Consider the following 23,405-nt stretch of genomic DNA (forward strand, 5'->3'; position numbering starts at 1 on the left):
GTTGTGATTTTATACTATTTTTTTTATATCGCAAAATTACCGAAAAACCTGCCAGAAATGGCAAAATTCAACAGTTGACAACTTAATTCATCACTTTCTTGGACACAAATAATAAATTAAATTATCAGATACTAAAAAATCATCTTTGTGGTAAAAATTACAAAAAAGAAAATTCATATATCTATTACCGTTTTGAAAACAGAAGCAAACAAATTAAGTAATTTTTGCCATTTTTGCGAATCTGCAAATATGAAAAAGTTGTGAAAATAACTAAGTCCGTCTAATTAATATGCGCTTATGTAATCAAATCAAAACCGAACATGATACATCAATGAAACCTATGTATATCAGACAGGCATGGAAATATTTTTTTTTGAAGAAAAAAAAAATATGAATATTCATCAAATATGCAAATTAGGTCATTTCAGCTAATTATATATAAAGGAAAGTCAAACTGTTCATTTTGTTGGCATTTTTTAAAATCATTTATTTATAGATCATATTTACACCAAATATTAAAATTAAGTTCCAAATATTTTTGCAATGCCAATAAAATATGGCGATGGAAATTACTTGCATCACAGTTACAGCTATTTCCTCATATGTTTCACAAATTATTCAGAAAAACCGAACAAATGATAAGAATCTGCAGACTTTCAGCTACATCACAGTATAGCTTCTTTTGAAAAAATGTCAGATTTGAGGATTTATGACGATTTTCTGAGAAACCATTTAATTCAACAGGCCATAACATTCCACAAGGACTGAATTTCAGAGAAAAAGAAAGTTTGGTGACCCCAGTACAGTTGTGGCTACCTTAAGTGTAAACAACAAATTGATTCAATGAGTGAAACATATGAGGATATTGCATTTTTGTAGGGGAGTTTTATACATTGACGTGCATTTTCACCATGCAGAATAACAGTCGAGGGCGATCAGCGGGCCATGTCACACATGGCTGAAAAGACAATATTCTAATTAATAATTTAACTGTGTGCACAGGCAGTGTGATCACCCTACTAATATCCTGTCTTAGTATTGATATCACTTCTTTGTTTGTTTTAAGAAAAAGAGCAGCAGCTGCTCTGTACCAAATTCACCAACAATTTGTTTATTCATAATTAACCACAAAATCGATTTAAATACCTGGTAGTTTGTAGGTGGATGTGAGCTGTAGAAGAGAGAACAGTTGCTTGTTGTAATCTTTGTATTATAGGCATTGTGCAGATACAATCCCTATTGCATAAATTACATTTAATGTCCAAGTGTAATCCTATACCTGTTTCTAATCGGTTTTTCATGTCTTTACTTGCATGGCAAATGTAATTTAAATTTACAGAAGATACTTGTTTTAAAGTTATTCTATTTCTTCTGCTGTTTCTTTATTGTGCCTTATCTGTCTCAAGAGATTGACTTACCTTTGGTAACAAAGTGATTTGCATGATATTTCCAAGGCTGTTTGAAAGCTCTGTGTAAGTTATATTCATTCTTGTTGATTTAATGAATGCAAGTTCCATTTTTGTTTTGAAATATAGTATAATATTTAAAAAATATATGAACTTGAGAAAAGGTGTTATAGAAAAAGATTTATGCCTAATTGGGCAACAAATTGGATTGTTTGGATCTTTTATTTAGTTATTTCTTCTTCTTTTTCAAATCGATTTCTATCAACTTTATATATTTGAAGTCGGTGTAAAACAAGGAATTGATGCTGTTAAAATTGCCAGTGCTCTCATATATCAGCGACTGCTATTTAATTTAAAGTTTTGTGGACATCAAATATGATCGAAATGTTGTTTTGTCTTGTCACTGTAAATATTTATGGATGGTTTTGTAACATTTGTGGATCTATTTCAAAACGATATTCCAATAAATATTATGAATATGACTGCATTTATGAGAGTTTTTACCTGCTTTATTGTATTCTGTGTCATATGAAAAAATGGAAATATCCGGCCTTGCACCAAGTTGATTTTTATTAAAGAAAAGGTGAAGGGGAAGAAGTCTGGAAGATTCAGTAAATTACTATTAATGATAAGAATGCTGTGCCTTTTGTACTTTTGAGTATGACTTTAAGTAGCTCAGTGCGTTTTGTAAATGATTGGACAATTCCGGCCATTTTATCTTATTTAGATACAATTTTTTAGATTATTTATTTAGTTATTAGTTTTTGTTAATTCATATCAAATAGGCCTACCCACCCGCCCCCTTAAAATGTACAATGTACGACTGAAAACTCTGTTTGTGAAGGTGAAATTCTAGATGGATTGATAGTTTCATATATCAGTGAATGGTAGGCATTTGTTGTGGGAAGTCGTAATTTAAAACTGACAGAATATCTACTTGGGTGTGCATATAAATAGACTACCAGCATCATTGCATTTATTGAACTCGGGGTCTATTTTATTGAATATAGTGCACTCGAATCAGTAGCTCACAATTGCATGTAGGCTTGGCTTGGCTGGTTTGTACGACGTATGTTACGTGATTATCCCACTTCAGTCACAAGTCGAGTTGAGGAAGTATTTCCATGGGGTCAGACCGACGCTCCAATGACTCGACATTTAGACCAGTCAAACTTTTTTCCTTCTAATCGTTAGATCTATATAGAGGCGGACCCCACGCCCCTTTCCAATTTATCCGACTGAATTTCTATTCCGAGTTTTATCATCATCGTCTGTCAATGAAATAACGCTTAATAAGCAAATCAAGATCGTTTAAGAGATCCAGTACTACCAATATGGTAGAAAATTGAAGATGTTGGAGATTCTGGAGATTACAGGCATCTTTTAATTAGGAAAAGGGAGCAGTTGATCTTCAAGATGTCGCTTCAACTCACAGCAAAGTGCGGCAAGAATTTGCCCAAACTTGATTTGCTTGGAAAAGTAGATCCGTATTTGGTCGCCAATTTCCAAGGTAAGGTTGCATTCTTGTATCTGTCAATTATATCGCTGATGTGAATTCATTGAATGAGTATGAATTAAAGATTATTTCGTGCAGTATGTGGTCATAGGCCTATACTAATATCATATTGGACACTAGTAAGACAGAAAATAATCTGGATTTTATGTCGAGGTCTGGATTCTGCATTCACAAAATGATAAGAAAAAAATGTATAAGTTATTAAGATAATATTGCTTTTATGAACATAAATAAGTGGCCTGAATAGGCCTACACCCACGAGAAAATAAAAAGTAAATAAAATAAATAGATACATAAACATTATGGATGGAGATCGGTGAGTCAACCAATTTAAATTCTAACATGTTTAATGAAAATGGTTTAATGAGAACCTGCCATCAACTATTCAATACCTTTACTTCTATTGTATCTTACCTTTTTCTTCAATATTTACCATTATAAAACTAGTAAATTTCTGAAAAAGCCTGTGATTTTTGGATATAATATATAGCTGCATTTTGCCATTATTCGTCTGATCAATAATTCGGACTTTTTAAAGGGGAAACAAAATGCCTGAGTCACAACTACAGAAAATCATTTTTAATCTTCAGCGAACAATACGAAGAATTTAATTGTATGGTGTATTATAGCCAAAGGCGTCAATCCATATCCAGGCTGAAAAATGTGCACTACCACAGGAAAACCGGAACAAGTTAATTTTTTTCAAATGCAAAAGTACGGTGGTTTTGTTAATAACAAAAGCAAATAAACAACTACCACCATTAGCTTGACCTAAAATGTACTTTGTTAAAACTGTTAGACATTGTACAATAACCCGTTGGATTATCAAGTTATGAGCGAAAATGTTATCGCTTCGTTTGTTATCAGGAAACGCGTTAACAGGGGACACTAGCTTTCAAAAGTGAACACAACAAATTCATGTGTGATGAATGATACATGCCCGGTACATGCCAGTATAATTGGGAAAGTAAAGATAATACATACTTAAGAGGGTATTTTAACAAACATATATCAAACCAATGGGCTTTACTCCTTTATCAAAATACATGTTCTACTTGCCGTGCTGGGATGCTTAATACATACATGAACATCTGTTTTATTGCGGGGTGAATTAATAATGCTCAAATGAATTAGAAGGTAAATTTGCTGGTAGTGCAATAACATACATACATACATACATACATACATATTGATATTTATATAACGCCTTTACATAAACATGCTCAAGGCGCTTTACATTAGTAAATAAAAACAGAATAATTATATGCTCTCCAAGTGCATTACACTCTGAAAATAACAGTTACAAAGAAAACAAATGAGTTTTTAGATTTCTCTTTAATGATGCGACTGTGGTGCAGGAACGAATGCTTAATTGGAGACTACAGCAAATATCTAAATAAATACAGCATTATGACTACTCAAAACCAGCTCTAAAATATCCCTGCATATAGTACAACAGGATAGTATGCATTATATTATCCACATAAGTACAGAAATCCAGTAAATATAACATGCAACTTGGAGAGCAATAACAAACACGTCAGCCTGTTAGGCGACAACACAACAGTTGAATAATAACCAAACTGATTGGGCCCTATCCTTTTCAAGTCGAGAAGGTGTGTGTAGGTGAAAAATCTGTTCAAATATTAATAAAACTCTTGTTGTTTGCAAGTGAATAAATATATATATATATATATATTATAGACAGTGAACCATTAAACAAAATATTTGTTTATTTTTATGACTGAGAAAAACCTTGAAATAAATAATTGATTGCACTGCCTGATTCAGAAGTAAAAGATAGAAGGCCTACATTGATTTTGTTTGTTTGAAAAATTTAAAATGTTCATATTCATTCTGAATAACGAAAAGGGGTTTGTTATCAAATTGTCTAAGTTAAACAAATTGCCAGGAAGGGGAAGGGTCAGGCAAACTGCACGCAGTGTCCATTTAAGAACTGGCTATGTGCTACACCAAAGTATTTCCACATTAAAAATAATGAATCAATATTGAATCTACTGCCTGTAATTCAACGCTTTTGTGAATACGATACAAATAATAATAATAATAATAATATGGATATTTATATAGCGCCGGTATCCGCCAGGCTCTGACGCCCATGGCGCTCATGAGGCTTATGAAACCAAATCATGTTCTCTCATCTGTATTACTTTTTTTTAAAAACTAACAATTCTACGAAGAATTGATTAAATACTTCACCCTCTGAATTATAAATTCTCGGCGGTCGAATTTGACAAAATTTTATGCATAGCATATGTCATACGATTGTACGAATAATCATTTTCACAGCTCACCCAACCGCATAATACAGAACGAGTGTAGATTTCCATTGTATTTATATTATATTATATTTTATTATGTTTGCTTATCCGAAGGATTCATAGACATCTGTAGCTGATAGCTCATATGTATATTCTACCCTTTAATTATTATTATGTCGATAAATCTGGGATTTTTTCTTTTCTTTCACTCTTTCTATAATTCCTCTCTTACTCTCCTTGTTTGAGATAAGTCAAATCAAAGGAAAATATAACATGTGATAGTGATCTAGAAGACACTGGATGTGAAGTATCATTGGTTATGAGGTGTAATGATTTTTTTGTAACTATATGTCAAAGATCCAAAATCAATTACTTGGTGGTGAAAATACTGTTAATTATTGGGAAAAGGAAGATCTGTTTTATGCCTTAAAACAACATACGGCGTGCAAAAGTGAAAAGGGGCACTTTAGGTATAAAATAGCATTGTCGTATATTATGTCAAAGGGAAGGATTTTAATATCGGAATGGTATTCTTAGAGCAATAATCTGATCTGAAAGGGCATCAAAAACATTAGTCTTGAAAATGTGTCTTGACCTTGAAAAATTGTTTCATCTCATACACACTAAGTCACATTCTCCTGTACTCCTTCTCGTTGAAAAATGAAGAGGTATATATAATATAACATGATTAAGAAGTTACACTATATTAGCCATAAAAGCGGAATTAAAGTTTCTGCTTCAAAATCAAAATGATTTTTAATTTGGATTGAATATCAATAAAATACAAAGTTGGAACGGAAAATAATTGCGTTGGGCTTGTCCGGGAGTCGAACCCGGGACCTCTCGCACCCTACAGTAAGCGAAAAATCATGTCACTAGACCAACACACCCTACTTGAATAATATTGTGTGATGTATTTAGGGTAAATGTGGCTTTAAAAAAATAGCATAATGGAAGGGGAGTGGGTATTTTGGAGAAATTATACCAAGATTCATTTTATAACATCATCCGACCATTATAATAATGCTTTTAAACAATGTGATGGCACGTGAATTGCGCTAAAGAAAACACCTAGACATCAACTGTTTAAAGAAACCTTTAAAACCAGTCTCTTTGAAAAATGTTTTCCCCCTGAGGTTTGGCAAATTGTGTATCTTTTTCATTTGTCAAGAGAGAATACTATCGTTATTCATACCTTGATATTTAGGTAAGCCAAGTCGTTTCTCAATGTGAAGAGAGAAGGAGTAGAGAGAGAGAGAGGAAGAGAGAGAGGGAGAGAAACATTATTTGTCTTCTTCTTACAGGAGTAAAATATAGATTTAGCATTTGAAAATCGACCTAAACAAAACATGGGAGAGAGAAAGAAAGAGAGAGAGAGACACACACACACACACAAACAAAGAGATGGAGAGAAAGAAAGAAAGACCAAGAGAGAGATTATATATAGAGAGAGAGAGAGGGGGGGGGGGTTGACATACAAAGCACATTACATAAAACAATATTGTGTCTCTTTACATGCAGGGGTACAACGAAAGACGCAACACCTGAAAAGTGATCAAAACCCAACATGGGAAACGGTAAGTATATCTTTATATCAAAATATCGTCCCTTTAAAAACTTCAACTTCAACTTTAGTATATAGACAAGATACTCAAATTCTGTAATATTTCAATCTTCTTAGAATGGAGAATTTAAGTGTATGTAATGAATTATTTATATCAACTGATCGATATACGTTTTCTTCTTTTTAGTCTTGTACAATTATTGTTTGCTTAGAACAAGATTTAACTGTATGAATCTCAGTATATACTGTACATATATTAACCCCCTTTTTCTCAAGGAAACGCGGGTTGGATTCATCCAATAGACATACAGGATCACAATCTATTCCCTTATCATCGTGTTCGACCATTGTCATGATAATTTTTAGCTCAAACAACGATAAAAATGAAACAGCACACCAACACTGCACATCTGTCTCGTAATCAAATATCCCTTGTCCCACTTCTTCTCATTTATCGAGTCAGGCACTATGCCTTTATAGAAAGATTATTTTAATGATATGTACGCGGGAAATATTGGTAATGGTGATGTTTTATATTAATGCATATAGAAACAATTATATTCAATGCAGCCTTGAATTCGCCTCTTGTTTTAAGATGAGAATGCTTTTTGCTGGTACTTGAGAGTTAAGATACAAGTAATAAGTAATAACATGTCACGTATCCTGTATACGCTTATCGTTAAATAAAATTTACACCACATCCGTAGTAAAGATACCAATATAAGCATCAATCACAAAATAAGAACTACAATGCCAGTCAAGGGCGTAGCCAGGATTTTTTTAAGAGCAGGTGTTTTTTTTTTGCCCAATTCAAGATAAAATATCTAGCGGCGAATCAGCCAGCCAGGGAATAAGGGGGGGGGGGGAGAGTTAAGCCCTAATTTTTTGGGGGGCTCAACGGAGGGGGGGGGGGGGGAGTGAACACTCCTCTTTTTTTCTCAACATCCACCCCCCCCCCCCTTGAGCACAAAAAAAAATACTTTTTTGTCCAGGGGGGGGGGGGGTATAGATAAAACACAGATAAAAGGTGTCTTTAACATTCTAAAACACTACCCTTTTGCCAAGGGGGTGTTTAAACACCTAAAACACCCCCTGTTTGTCACACTAAATCCACCAAATTGACCAGACCACAAAGCTTTCAAATATTAAAAATAACAAGGCCTACATATCATATTTCGTAGTTCAAATGGGAGAAAACATACTCTAAAAAATATCTGCAGGAAGAGACTTCCGCAGAATTCCTTAATACTTTTTGACCCAAATAAATACTTTTCTAAACGTTACACCACATGTTGACGCTGTGAAGGCTCGATAACAAAATGACCGTCTGAAATTCAAAGTGATCTCGAATCTTTAACATTTTTCATTTTGTAATTCTTTTTGAATTGTTCTTTTAACCATTGATTAATACCTTGTATCGAGCTCTGCATTCACGTATACTGATTCCTCTCAAAACATTTTATCTTTTTTATTAATAGAATAAGAATGATTGATTGTATAAAGCGTAGCATATCATCAGCAACCAATGGGAAACGGGCTGTTAATTCTTAGGCTTATCAAATTCCATTTTCTTTCAACTGTGCTCATAAGGTGATGAAATCATTCTTTTTTAAGGTGTATGTACTTCTTAATTTACCCCTTTCAGTTGTCTGCAAATTGTTACGTAATACGCAATTGATTCTCATTATAAATGCGGGTTAATTGCACGACACGTCCTCCGGTCACAATTATTCCATGACAATTTTCCTATAATAAAAACATTCTTACCGTCAACAGAGGAACCAAAATTAACCTTATCCCCAACCCCAACCCTTTAACGGTTAAACCCAACCCTTTAACCCAACCCCAACACTAACCCTAACATTAAACCTGAAGCTAAAAAGCCAATCGCAACCCGAAACAAAGTACCATGTTACTTACCCTAAAACTAACTTAAAAACCTTATCGCATCACTACAACCCTAACCGGAACCCTAACTCAATATCTAGAAACAAAATAAAGCCCTCAATAAATATTGCCTGAGCAAATGTCGGGTCAGCCACATCACGTGGCCTGTACCTACATGATACCAGCAGGTACCCGTCGAAAGCATTTTCCCTCAGTTGACCTGCAGATCTACAGTATGACCCGATGACAGAAATAAACGAAGAAAAGGACCATCACTAGATTGTTTTTTTTTTAATTAAAAGCCTAGTACCTAAATGAATCTTTAAGTGGAGCCACAGCACATTTAAAAAGTGAATTCTGATCCTCGTGATATACGAAACGAGGACTGTCTATTATATTGTATTTTCTACTGTATATGCGCAGTAAATGTCGCGAAAAAAAAATGTCCTCGGTTCACATGCACGTAAGCATTAAAAACACTCAGTCGACATGATAATCACCTGTTTACAAAAAGGGGGTAAACTTTGAATTGTCACGGAATAAGATTACATACTATTGAATGTAAACTAAATTCACCCCTAACACCTAATATCAGTTAAGTAAAATGTCGTTTCTAAACGCAACGTAACACACATCGTCATTCAATCACACTTTTTTGCCATTTAATTCGCTTGAATCAGCCTTGTAGGATTATAATTACTGGCAGCAACAAAATTATGTTAATGTACTATCCCAACAGGTAATGGACTGGGACCTAGGTTCGAAAGCCTTAGAGATCGGAGATTTCATCGAGATTGACGTGAAAGATTGGGAAAGAGTCGGTAGGCATCGGTAAGTTTTGATTCAATTTGATTTGAATTTGATTTAATTTCATCTGGATTGTTTCTACATTCGTTGATATAAAGCGACATCTTACAAAGTAGCAAATATTTCTAAGGTATATTACAAACAAGAATTCAATTACAGTAAATGTGTAACAACATAAGAAAAAAATCAAGTCTTTTTATAGTGGAGGAAATTGTTAGAAGCAGAAACATGTTGGTTGGGGGCTTTGGTAGATAAAGGCCGCTTCTTGCTTCCAGAATAAGTGGATACCTTTAATCAGTTCACCTGTTTATTACGAAGGGGTGTTGTTCATTGTTGTGTCTTTAAACGGGATGTCCGCCCTGATATTAAGTTGGTTTCAATAAAAGCAGAAAATGAGAGAAACATATTAGTGTAAGTCTGAGCAATATCCGATCAAAAATAAAAAAAGTTATGAATTTTTGAAGCTGTCATCAGTTAAACTAAAAAAAACTGGCAACACTGTGACGTATCTTGCGAGATCCTCTCCAATTAGCTCTGTACAGAACATTTCATAAAGTTTAATTTTCTTACCTATTGATGACGGACTAGTTTGTTTCATGCAGGGGTTGTATAAAAACATAGTTGCAATTATTATATTTAGGGTTAAAATACATTTTTGAATTTTTTTAATACAGGACGAATGGGAAGGTACCTCGCAGGATACGTCACAGAGTTGCCAAATGTGTTTTATTGATCGCACCTTCGAAATATCAAATCTTTCTTATTTTTAATCGATTTTTGCTTTAAAAAAATATCACTATACTGTTTCTCTCTTTTTCTGCTTCTCTTAAAACCAACTTAATATCATGGTGGATTTCCTCTTAAAAAGCAGATGCAAGACACACTCTCTAGCGACAATTGCTCCGCGGTCAAAATCCTGTACTTCTTCTTTCAGCTCTGCAGCATAATAGAATAATAATAATAGGCATTTCTATATCGCCGTCTATCTAGATAATTCTATTCCGAGGCGCATTCTCAACCATAATCTTAAACATAATTCTAACTATATAAACCCCCGCCTTTACAATCATGTTAACTGTTATAACGAATCATTATCTTGAAGTAGCCATAAGTTGTATTTATCATTTACTCCAGGTTCATTGGATGTTGCAAATTGTCCCTGAAAGACATCATACGATCAAAGACTAGAGAAACACAGTGTACTCTTCAACTTAAAGATGGATCCGATCGACTTACCACGGTAAGATATTTTCCGAGGAGGGGTGGTCTCAAACTTGTAACAGTGATGATGTCGGTCATCGATAGCGCATGACTAAAGGCCTCGAGACGTGGTTACTTGTTTTTCCGAAGGCTCTTTTTTTCTAGGAGGGTAGGAGGGTTCATACTTGCAAAGGTTCATAATTCCGACACACAAGTTCACATACCTGGGGTTCATTATCTCAAAAAATGAAATGGGGTTCATAATTCCGAAGGCTCAGAATTTCGAAAATGAAATAGGGTTCGTAATTCCGAAAAAGTAAAAAGGTACATAATTCCGAAAATGTAAAAAGGTTAATCATTCCGAAAATGAAATAGGGTTCAATATCCCAAAATCCATACAGAGCTCTATTTAATTGTCGGCATCATGAACCTTATTTCACTTCGGATTCATGAGCCTTTTCTCAATTTTCGAATTATGATCCTTCGTAATTACGAACCTTCGATAAACGAATCTTCGAAATTATGAACCTTCGGAAAAAACGACATGCATGAGACCGTTGTGTCGGTGACATTCTGACAGCCTTTCAAATTTATAGATGACACCGCGACCTGCCGGTCTGCCAGGGCTGTCGGTCTCGTCGGCCGTGGTCTACTGGGGTATCTCGTTACTGCATGTGTTGGGAGGAACATAAAACTTCTGTTCTGTACCCACCTACCAGAAACCTTTACCTTGAAGATGATTAATTTTGTAGAGTTAATGCGCGATAGCTAGTTGTATAGAGCATTGGTCTGGTAACCGGGCGGGAGGTCCCGGTTAGTGCGGTCTGGTAAGGAATTAATCCTCACTACCAAGTTCCTCGGAGAGGACTTTCCAAACCGTCGGTCCCCTGTACGCAACTACTTAATAGCAGTGAGATGAAACCAACCAACCAATGTGGAAGAGTACATCACAAGGCTTTTGATCCTAGTGAAGAATGTCCGAAAAGGAATGAAACATATGATAGATGGGGGTATTTATGGAAAAATGTACACAAGATGAATGTCTTAGTTTTTTTAAACTGAGATATTTTGTTTGAAATATGTATCTTGTGCATTGTTTCATATAAGAACTAGCGGGAAAAAATCTTTGAAAATTCATCTTTGTTTTTCTCTCTAGGGTGAGATTGAGCTTCTTCTCAAATACCAAGAGCCAAAGTCAGCGTCGTCTGGTCCGTCAGAAATGGGTCGTGGAGCAGGTAAAGTAGCATTCATTTATAGTTAGGTACGCGCAGGCGCGTACGCAGGATTTTTTCAAGGGGGGGGGGGGGGGTTTAACATTTATAAATCGGGCCGAACATTTCGCAACGACTTAGCCGACCGCTGAATAAGCGGGGTGGGGGGGGGGGGGGGGGGGGGGGTTAGCTGACATTTTTTTCTTTTTTTTGGTCTCGAAATTTGAAAATTTGACATTTTGCTCCGTTGGGGGGGGGGGGGGGTAAGGTCTGCTTTTTTAGGTCAGCCATGGGAATTTTTTTTTTTAATACAAAAACAACAAAAAACAAAAACAAAAAACAAAGGGGGGGGTTTCGGGGGGTTATGGGGGGGGGGGGGGTTTACACAAAAAAAAATACCAAAGGGGGGGGTTTAACCCCCCAACCCCCCCCCCCCCCCCCCGTGTACGCGCCTGGGTACACGGGGAATGGTGTTCACCTTTTTTCTCAATACGAATCCCTATTAATGCTATTAAATAAATTGATGCCACCGACTGATTTTAATACTGTCTTCTAGGCCTGTCTTCTAGGCCTGTCTTCGTCAGCTCGAGATTGGCAAATATCCCGCTATTTCAACTATCCCGATCGCAAATTATCCAACTAATTTGCGAAGATATTTGGGCTAGTTTGCAATATATCCCGCTATTTTTCCAGTGCGTCCTCACCAGCCCGAAGATTCGCACTATGCATGTATCCGCGAACGCTGAGCTAAATATCTCGAGCTAGTTTCTCGAGCTCGAGTTTCAAGTTACGACGTCGAGTCTCGAGCTGATGAAAACGCGATTTGTAACTTCGGGATTATTTCCCAAATTAGAAATAGAAATAGCGGGTTATTTATCAATCTCGAGCTGATGAGAACAGGCCTATTACTGTGAACACAACTATTAGTGTTCATCCCTCTTTTTCTCATTAATTTTTTTTCTCCACATCTTCTCTCTCTCTTTCCTATCTGTTCTCTATACTCTCTCTCTCTCTCTCCCTCTCTCTTTTTCTGTTCTGTTTTCTTGTACTCTCTCGCTCTATCATCTATTCCGCAAGTCTCTTTTTTAAAGTCTCCCCACTCTCTCTTAAAAATGTATATTATGTTGATTTCTATCTAAGAGGTTTTCCACAGTGATCCATACTTGACAATAAATTTCATACTTGAAGCATTTATTTGAACACTTGCCATCTATCGCAAGCATATGAATACTTTTCATCTTCACGCAGACTTTTTTAAAAGGAGTTTAATTTGTTTGATTAATTTGTTTGTATTGAGACACTGTACATAAGCCCGCCCAGCACCTTCAACAGTATGAGAATACACCAGACGTGGACCTTTGCTCATAGAGAAGAAGGACAAGAAGACGAAGAAGAAGAAGAAGAAGAAAAATATAATATAAATATCGTGAAGCCCCACTGTACTACTTGTATTTACTTGCTCCCTCTATGTAGAAAAAAATGCATAATCAGTGACCATTGGTCCCCCATGAACCTCTTTTTCTTATGTTTATTGAGAGCTGAGTTGATGAGATAGACCACCCTGGGTGGTCTAATCCCTCTTAGCCAAAGTAGTACAGACGGGCTTTAAGGAAATTGTGTTGGTTATTTGTTATTTCGAGACATAAAAATATTAACAAAGTCTTATAATATACAGGGCAAGGCGAAGCTGATGGATCGAGTGTATGCGAGCCTGGAATGGCCGGAGGCCCTCTCGCGGGCTCGGAAGGTGTAGGACTAACGTAAGTTTATGTATTTGTATATGTCCGTTGCACAGGCACGAGGCGTCATTTTCCTGTTTAAGACTGCGTCAGCACCTGACGCGGTCTCTGACGCCCCATGTGAGAGTGACAATGTACAAAAAATTGGTTTGAAATTGAACAGTGCAACTATTTGTGTTGAATTACCGGCATATGAACTCATTGTCTTCACAGAGTTGATTAGCGCAATCAATGACGCAATCGAAATGACGCCTCGTACGCGACGGTTACTAGAAAATTAAAGTTGCGTCAATATACGGTCCTATCCTTTTTAACTGTTCAAAATTATGAGACAGAAAACTTTTTAGGGTCGGGTGCTAGCATAAAATGTGGTTTGCAATAACCTTCTACCTACCTTCAGATTATTTGGCGACCTCGTTGCCTTTGTCGAGCCGAGTGATTCCTTAACTTAGTGGCTTCTTGGATTCTATTTAGAGATTGCTTAGGCAAGGATGTTTGAAAAAGAGTCCCCAGAATCCCTATTCAGCGAAGGATTGATTCTTCTAATCTCCGTGGATTCAATCTGTCATCTTGCTTGACAATTGAAAAGTACGATTCAAATTCGATGATACACGCTAAAAAAATATAGGTACCAATCTGCACCCTTAGGGGTGCAGACCCCTGCTACAATAGCAACACCCTATTGGGTGCAATACTATACAGGCAAATATAGGAAGGAATAATTACTTGGATTTGAACCAGTACCCTAATCATCATACGCTGACCTTACCGATTAAGCCAACGATGGGTTGATGAAATGGGTTTGCATGATTATAATATCCCTGGAAGGGATTGTTGTTGTTGCTGTTTGGTATTATCGGCGTTTCAGATTGATAGTCTGTATAGAACATGTACTGACTTCAATTTGTTTCAACTGATATTGAGCTGATTGCTTTTGGTAAAATTGTATTATGAAAAGTGAAATCAATACAGACTACGGCGGGTGCATATTGTGCATCTTCCAACTTCTCGCACCAGGGTGCACATTTACATTTTGTCAGAGAATGCAACCTAAAAAGGAGCAGATCATCACCCTCTACCAAATACGCGAAGGTGGGTACAAATCTGCACCCCAATTGCACCCTTATTTCTTAGAACGTAAAGGTATAATCCCATCCAACGTTATGTCCATTGTTGAGGGTGTGTTCAGTAACTGCGAAATGAGACGGGTTATTTATACTGAGTGCTCTTTCAGTCTATCCGTGTTGTCGCTGTTTCTGTAAAATAGAACCAGCATAATTATTAGAAGTCATCTCATATCAACCGTACATAAATTATCATAGGCCCATTACTGCTTACATTTACCTTTTGAAATTTTGTACGTAAAACTTATACCTGCACTGCACCTCAACACTACAACAATGAGACGGTGGCCTGTACTGCCACTAAAGAAGACGACGAAGAAGAAGATGGGGATGGTAATGATGGTGAAGAAGAACAAGGAGTAGAAGAAGAAAGAGGAGGAGGATGGGAAGGAGACAACGACTCGACTCTACTATACCAATACATATAGCATTGTCTTTCATCTCCATCCACCCTTTCCAATGTATTTTATCATTTTCCGAATAGGTTTCTGCCCGGTCGCATGAAGAGAGAAGGTCTTTCCGAAAAACCACGTGACTTTCAAATGCGCGTCAAGATCTGGGAAGCGCGTCAACTTTATGGTGCCAACACCAACCCGGTGTGTCGGGTAACCGTTCTTCACAGTACCCGGGTAACCAAGGTGAAGAAATCAACCAACAAGCCTTACTGGGACGAAGTAAGTTTGCTATAATTTTTCAATTGCTCCTATCATTGATGAATTCGGGCAGGGGCGAAATGTACTGATCCATGCCCCTTTTAAAACCAAATTTGGGATAGCCTACCTAACTTTACACTAATCGTGCTCTTGGTCCCCGTTTGTTGTAAACCTATCGATCAGGCATCAGAAAATATGAAACCTTCTCTTGCAGCGATTTTGTTTCGAAATTGTGTCCATCCCTTCATTTCCAGAATCCTGGATTGCCCCTGATTCGGTCACCTTGTCCCGCCCATAATTGTTGGATATTTTTTTTCTCTCTCTTATTCATATTGTTGACAGAAGGAGAAAAAAAAGGAGGAAAAGAAGAAGAATAAAAACGTTTTGGCAAGCATGTTATACTCCCTCCTATCTCATAAGGATTCTGCCCAATTTAAAATATATATACATATATTTCTGACTACACTCCTGTATTGACCTTTAAACACAATTCCTCTGGCTTCTTATCATCTGCGTATACATTTGTGTACAGACGTTCTAGCTTCAAATATCACCTTTTTTCGCATCACTTCAGTATATTTCTTTCCGTTTTCTTTCAGTTGTTCTTCTTCCAGTTCAACATCAGCCCTGTTGAATTGTTTGATGAAACTATACAGTTCCAGGTAAGAATACTCATGAAGAAAAATCGTACATCTAAACAATAAGCTTACACTCAAGCTTTTAAGACTTATTAATAATCGATAACATATAATTACGAGGAGGAACGTTACGAATGGGAGCACGTTACTCTTACCCCTGAATGACAAAAAATGAAAGTGAGAGATAGAGCGACAGAAGGGAGAGAGAGCAAGAAAGAGAGAGGGAGAGAGAGTGGGGGGGGGGGGGGGCAAACATAGAAAAAAATAAAAGTACAATCTATGTTTATAATATAGTTGTATATATTGTATTATTTTAGATGTGAACTGACCCTTTTCAGCCTGTGCTGCTGGTCAGTTCACTAAGACCAATAAACAACAACAACAACATTACAAGACCCTCACCTGGCCATATATCGATGTAATGCTGAATATCGATAATAAATTGTTGTTCTCCTTCAAAATTAGTTACATATAATTCTACATTATAAAAGAGGATTTAATTCTATTTTGGCACGGGACATTAAAGGAAAGAAATAATCAAATAATAAATGCATGTCATAGTGCATTACAAATGAAACAGGCTGTTTTAGATTAATTTCTTATAACGTGACATTTTGTTTCAAAGGGCAGTTTTTACTTTTATTCTTTTCTTCATCGAGTAATGCAATACATCTAAACAAAAATAAGACAAGTAAAACAAAAAATATACATGATGCAACAATAAAAAGTTCATTCAAATCAAGAGCACAAGGAAATTGACGAAGAAGTCATAACCACCTACATTACACATCACGTACTGGATTTATGTGCAACTCCCTTTACTACTAAGTTTTCATTTCGTTTATAATTAAGTTCTCTCAAAACGTCATTTACAGAATCCAAGATTATAGACTAACGTTTCATCACATTGGCAAAGATTTCATTGGCTATTTTTCTTGCCCTCTCACTTGTCATGAAATGCACAAGCGGTTGTATCCATGTGCTGAGACATGGTAAGCAATACGACAGAGCCTCCACTTTTTCGTTCTTGATAGGCACAAAGAAAGCCTCAACAAGAAATGGCAACCAGCATAAGTAGAATGATAAGGTTATGATGACCAGGGTTTTGATGCCCTTCATTTGTGATCGTTGACTTCCGTCAGCACATCTCGATGTCGGTTTCTTCGGGGATTGTAGACGTGCTCTATGACTACCGACATTAGCTGCGCTTGCCAATGCTTCATTTCGGGGATCAAGGGCTATGAAGTTCTGTGATTTCAAGTCCATGTTTGATGACCCCCCTTTACGGTCTACCCAAAGAGTCTCTGAGTTTCTCACAGAGTTGGTTGTAGTTGTTGAAAATGTTACTTGATTACCCTGCTTCCTTGAGTCAAGTATGAATTTAGGCAACTGGTGATTCCTGTGGGAATCCTCTCCGCCGTGATTCTCATTTATCAAGACAATTTTGCTCATGGATGGTACAACTTTATCGAGGTTACCGTCCCGTTTTTTGTGGTTGATATCCGCAAATGATCCTTTGGTGGCATCGATTTCATCTTCTTCTTGTGTAGATTTAACAGTTCTAGAAGTTGGCGGCTCATTCTGGAGTTCTGTTATATGATCATCTATCAATACAAATCTTGGATTAATGGTGGTTGAAAGACGACTTTTTCCACCTTCTGAGGATCTGGCTGACTTCACATCCCTTTGTGCCGAGGCAGTACTCCGAGGAGGTTGCTGGTTTTTACTTTTAATTCTTTGTATTGCGGTCGAGTTTACTTGTCTATATTCCACTGTCTCTAACCCATGGGTGTCCAGCCTCTGCGGATGGACAGCACGCTTCGTATGCTTCCTCAAGATCCAGAGGAGACCACCATTTGACACAGTTGTACATAATGTGGCGCCGACAATAGGAAGCATGACACAGACTACGACCGTAACGTTGATAACATAAGCCGTTGTTCCTACATCAGTCCTACATGGGAACGAAACTTCCTGCGAGGACGAAATCCCTGGAATCGGTAACGTCAAGAATGCCATACCGATCCAGCACACAGTCAAGGTAGTTGCTACAGATATCTTCACGCGTCTTAGCGTGACATGGGTAAGGTAGCGCAGAGGGCGTGACACCATGATGTACTTATTGACCCCGATGAAGCTCAGTGTGGTCATTAGAGAGAACAAGAATACTGTTGAGATGAATGGGGAGACTTTTCGTGCCACGATGCAATTGATGCTAATAGGCAAAAAGGAGAGGAGCAAGACCAACAGCCAAGTGACACAAGAGAGCATGTTGAGGTAGGCCAGTACTTTGTACAGGAATCGCGTTACATCATGCATTTCTCTATCAGCACCCAGTACTAGTAGTAGGAGAATGTTGAGAACTGTGCATAGAAAGGCGCTTATGGAATTACTTGCTATTATCAAGTGAAAGCCGGTTTCGGAGAAAAGTGTTTCTAAGGTTGAACTGTTGCTTGCCATCTTGGTTTCCTGTCCAATTGGCGTCCCTGTGTATTCGTATGACGCGCAAAATGCCCCAGGCTGCAAAATGGATACGGTTTCGATTTGATCTTGTCAGCGAAGAACGAATATGCTGTATACGATGAGGAAGTTGTACTCCAAAGTTTTAAACTTGAAGATACTCTTTATCACTGTCCTGAGACGGTTCTTCACCTTGAAATTTCTTTCGAAAAAGTAAGTTTTGTTGAAAAAACTGACGGTCTATAAATCGCTGGGATTTCGTAGAGAATAGTCAATTTGCTTGTTGTCGTATGATACTCACAAGGTAGGCCCTAGATACTAATTTATAGCTCGATTCGGTAGAATATTTTGTTTCTTTGTTCAGTTCCACCTTTATTTTTGCTCATTGAGTGAGATGAAATCACCACCAGCATACAGAATTACACGTTTCTTGACCAAAGCTATTCCGTAATCGCGAAATGATTCCTGGTCATTTCGTCAGTGGGAAGGTAGCACACGTCATGCTGAGATCACTTTCAAAGTCCTAATGATGCTAAGATTATCATAATGTGTGAAAATTACGCCGATGATCCTGTATGCTAACATCTAACGACTTGCCTAATGGCTAAGTGCGTATTTCTATGCTTATATATACACACCAGTCACATCCAATGAGACCGATAGCAAGACCTGCACTATGTTGAGTGATCATACCGTTTCATTACACAATTTTTCAACATTGTATCGGTTATGTCGCCGGATATTATGAGCCTCGCTTGCTTAATTACAACCGGAAGTCAGCAAACACACTAATTGATATTGCGTCAGTGTTGTTATTTGTACCCAATATCTATCCATTTATATTTGGTTGATCACCCGCATCAGTTATGATGGTAAAAGAGCATAGGTATTTAAACAATAGCAATATGACTTTTTCCACTCCCGTTAATGCAATTTAAATTGGATTTTACTTTTAAAACCCCATTTAGAGGTGTGGTTACCCTACTTCGGCATACACGAGGTTAAATAATGTATCTAAAAGCAGTGGCGTAGAAACGGCGGACAGGGCCAGGTGCCCCTCTCCAATCAAATGGGAAATCAGGGGAAAGAAAAGCGGAGAAAGAAATAGAGATAGAGAGAGAGGGGGATGGGAGAGGGAGAGAAAGGGGAAAGAGCGAGAGGGAGAGTTAGAGAGAGGGAGAGAGAGAGAGGGAGGGGAGAGAGAGAGGAGAGAGAGAGAGAGAGAGTGAGGATAGAGAGAGTGAGGATAGAGAGAGAGAGAGAGAGAGAGAGAGAGAGAGGTGGGAAAGGAAATGTAGAGGGCCAATGATGAGAAAAGAGAGGATGATAGGGTCCCAATCTCCTCCTGCATACTCCCATAGTCGGTGACCTTTTAAAAAAACAATTCACATTTTATTAATCGGGTTACAAGTGCCCCCTCTATGGGTAGACATAGACACCGCCACAGCCCGTTGCTCATATTTCCACTGCCTGTTTGATTATATAATGGCAAAGTTAAATATTCATGTACATTATCATCGTTGCCATAGTGATGTATTTAATTATGCATATTATCTTGCCACTCTCACCCCTAAGTCATCGCACCTCTCTTCTCTTTTCCTCCATTTCTTTTTCTTTCCATTCAGGGGGGCATTTCACAAAGCCTTTTTTCAATGACAAATAACAAAAATCAGTGACAAATCTGCTGATAACCAATCAGAAGCAAGGATTTCAGTAGCTTATAACACAAATTGTCATTTGTCACTGATGACAAGTTTTGTGAAACGCCCCCCTGATCTCTCACATCCTCTCACTATCCACAGTTCTCATTTTCTCATTTGTGTTTCATTGTACAAAGTCAAACGAATATTGCCCCCTTTGTATATCATTGCAGTGATTTTAAATCTCTCATTAATGTATTCCATGTTGTGATTCAGGGTTTTAGGAATAAGTCATTTATTAAAGTTACCGTGTACGTTCTTAATTTTGTCACCCTTTGCCTATCTTTTTGACGTAATTCTCTAACTATCGATTTGATTAAACGGAAAATGTAATTCTAGTTGTGCACCAAATAAACTCGTATTGTGCACGAAATAAACTCTCATTATGCACGAAATAACTCTCATTTCCTATACAGGTCCTCGATTCGCACATGGTTAGGAGCGATGCGATGATTGGCTCATTCAATCTAGACGTGGGATCAGTCTATCAGAGCGAAGAACACACCTTTCATAACAAATGGCTTCTGCTAACGTCTATGGATGAGTCTAAGTCTTCAGGGGCCAAAGGTTATTTGCTGGTCAGCATCTCGGTGATAGGACAAGGAGATGATTTGCCAGTATGTCATTTTATTATTCATATTATAAGTTAAAGATTATCCCTCTCCCCTCCAAAAGATGCGAAGGATAGATTTAAAATAAGCAGAACAAAAACAAACAAAACAAAGAAATGGAGAACTTAGATGTATTAAAAGGCCAACGAACAGACAAGGAGTCAATTACAATTCGAATAAGCTATTACGAGCTTAAAATCTTTATTTTGCTTCTTCTCACAGCTTTATTCATTGACTGAAGAAATGTTGTGAATGGTATAATTATATTCATATCCAAGAATAATTGACGTTCCAATTCATTGATTAAATAAGTACAGTGCGTATATAAAAAGTATACCAAACTTATTAAACTCTTAATCAAAAAGTCATAACCAATGTGATTGTTAATTATATTTCAATATGCAGAGTAACTTGTTTTCTGTCTAATGATACCCTACTCATTTTTTTTCTTGACTGGTGACTGAGCAACACCGGGTATTTAAAAAGTCTTGTCAAAATCGCCTTGTACCAAGTGCTGGCTGATGCAATTAACGTGGGTCAAGCCATAGACCTGTTCTTCTTTTGTCTGAAGTTCCTTAAGGATTTGACTTCTAGCATCATGCTTCAGAGCTTTATTGTTTAAAGTGATCCAAGGTATCTAAGCTTTCACAGGACCTTATTTAAATCCATGAGATAAACTTAAATTATTGTAAACAGCCTACTAACTTCCTGTCTCATGGTATCTAAATACTCTCTGCTCACTTGTCCATTGCGCCATTTCACACGCGCTAAGGTACATCAGATATTTATCTCGAAAAGCACATGAAAATGCAAAGCTTACTAAATTAAAATGCAAGGAAAAACAAATACGTTGATAACTACTGACAAAAATAAAAAATAGACTTACATTTTAAACAATAGACAGCATCCCAAATGACCTTCATCCATTTCGAATCACTCAATGAAACAAGAGATGCGAGAGAAGCCAATATTATGTCGTCATCATGATCAGAACGAACGGAATACCATATATTTTGATCGTAATAAGCCTTTACTCGAGTTTGAGTTGACATTAACACAATATCTATTCTAATGCACAAAATTAATGTAAATGTATCATTAGACAGGGTATTAGTTGTTCTTAACCATAAACACAATTTAAGGTCACATAGATTTCGACTTTTAAATGAGAATCTACCAAATTTGGGTATACTTTTTTTATACATCCTACATAATGAACTCACCGAATCCCACTTGAAAGTGTTAAGGAAGAATGTCAGGAATCGCATCAAAGGTCAGGAAAAAATAGTATTTGAAACATACTTATGTTTTGCAAGAGACCTTGCTTTGATCTGTGGGATGGTCCACCTCTGTACAATGATTATTATTTTGCTTCTTATCTAACAGTTATTCCAGAAAGCTGAAGAAGATCTAGACATTGAGACGTAAGTATTGATTTTCCCCTTTTTTCGGTGATTTTTATTAAAACTTAATGACATTTGAGATGGGGGCAAAATCATTGGTCATCTGTGCGTGTGGCCCATCTTCCTCACCCTGCAGGATGTCGAGTTTTGCCCCCCTCTCCTGGTACGGAGAGGAATCTGCCCAATCATTTTTTGATACGCTGGTGCGAAAAACCAAATTTGTGGCATGTGCGCCCAGAAAATTAAAAAAAGGGGTCATTTCAGATTTCACTACAACGTAGAATGATATTCAGTATCTATAATTATGGAAAAGTGGTGTTTACAGAAAATTAACCACTTTGCTTAAACTCCTAATTTATGTTGCCTTTATGGAGTGGGATTTCTGTTTTTATTAAATCAATTATTGCTTAAGCGAACATTTACACTTCCGATTATTTTTTTTGGAAAACCACACTACATTAATCATAATGTCTACCAACTTGGCAGGAATCTGACACAGCCTGCAGGACGGTGTGGATATTCGGAGAGAGTGCTTCAGTCTTAGAATTTCGATTGATAGCAATGATTGCTTAGACGAACGTATTGATTTATCTTGACAGTTAAAAGGGATTCTTTAAACTACACGTACGTTTTGTTTTACTTGGCAGAAATCTGATTCAGCCTGCAGGAGTGGATGTTCGTAGAGGGTGCTTCAATCTTCAAGTCTTCCAAGCCGAAGATCTACCACAGAGTAAACTGACACTCTTTTTGCTTCTTTAAAATTGTGTACACATAGACTTGTACTTGTAGCATTTGTGATTACTTTGTTTTGCCAATAAAATAGTAAAATTACAATAGGATATCTGATCATTAAGTTTTTTTTCGGTTAATTCATCAATTAAAAAAAAAAAATCACCGACCAATTTAGGCTTCTTACATGAACATAGTTCTTGAGACAGTAATCGGCTCGATTTCTCCCTGTTTGTCTGTCTCTCTCTCTTTGTATCTCTGTCTCTCTTATATTTTCTGTCTATCTTGTCTCTGCCTGTTTGTCTGTTTATCTCTCTGTGTACCACTGTCTCTGTCTCTGCCTCACTCTATTAAAATATCTGTGTGTCTGTGTGTCTTTCGCTCTCTCCCTTTCTATGCCTGTCTGTCAGTCTGTCTATTTCTCTCTCTGTTCGTCTGGCTGTCTGTATGTCTGTTTGTTTATTTGTTCCCCCTC

The 23,405-nt window shown here is 37.1% G+C and overlaps 1 protein-coding gene across 1 annotated transcript in view; it reads left to right on the plus strand.

Annotated features, from left to right (window-relative positions):
* Positions 1-2,447: 2,447 nt before the first annotated feature.
* LOC589501 (myoferlin) overlaps positions 2,448-23,405 on the plus strand; it is a 69,807-nt gene continuing 48,849 nt past the window's right edge. Inside the window, exons 1-11 of the mRNA XM_030985973.1 lie at positions 2,448-2,916; positions 6,726-6,781; positions 9,395-9,486; positions 10,597-10,702; positions 11,819-11,897; positions 13,549-13,633; positions 15,221-15,410; positions 15,989-16,051; positions 20,604-20,804; positions 22,185-22,222; positions 22,849-22,931. Coding sequence (XP_030841833.1) covers positions 2,823-2,916; positions 6,726-6,781; positions 9,395-9,486; positions 10,597-10,702; positions 11,819-11,897; positions 13,549-13,633; positions 15,221-15,410; positions 15,989-16,051; positions 20,604-20,804; positions 22,185-22,222; positions 22,849-22,931 — 1,087 coding nt within the window. The 5' untranslated portion in view covers positions 2,448-2,822. The remainder of the gene's footprint in view (positions 2,917-6,725; positions 6,782-9,394; positions 9,487-10,596; positions 10,703-11,818; positions 11,898-13,548; positions 13,634-15,220; positions 15,411-15,988; positions 16,052-20,603; positions 20,805-22,184; positions 22,223-22,848; positions 22,932-23,405) is intronic.

The sequence above is a fragment of the Strongylocentrotus purpuratus genome, unplaced genomic scaffold (assembly GCF_000002235.5).
Source record: "Strongylocentrotus purpuratus isolate Spur 01 unplaced genomic scaffold, Spur_5.0 spur5_scaffold_15, whole genome shotgun sequence".
Taxonomy (NCBI): domain Eukaryota; kingdom Metazoa; phylum Echinodermata; class Echinoidea; order Camarodonta; family Strongylocentrotidae; genus Strongylocentrotus; species Strongylocentrotus purpuratus.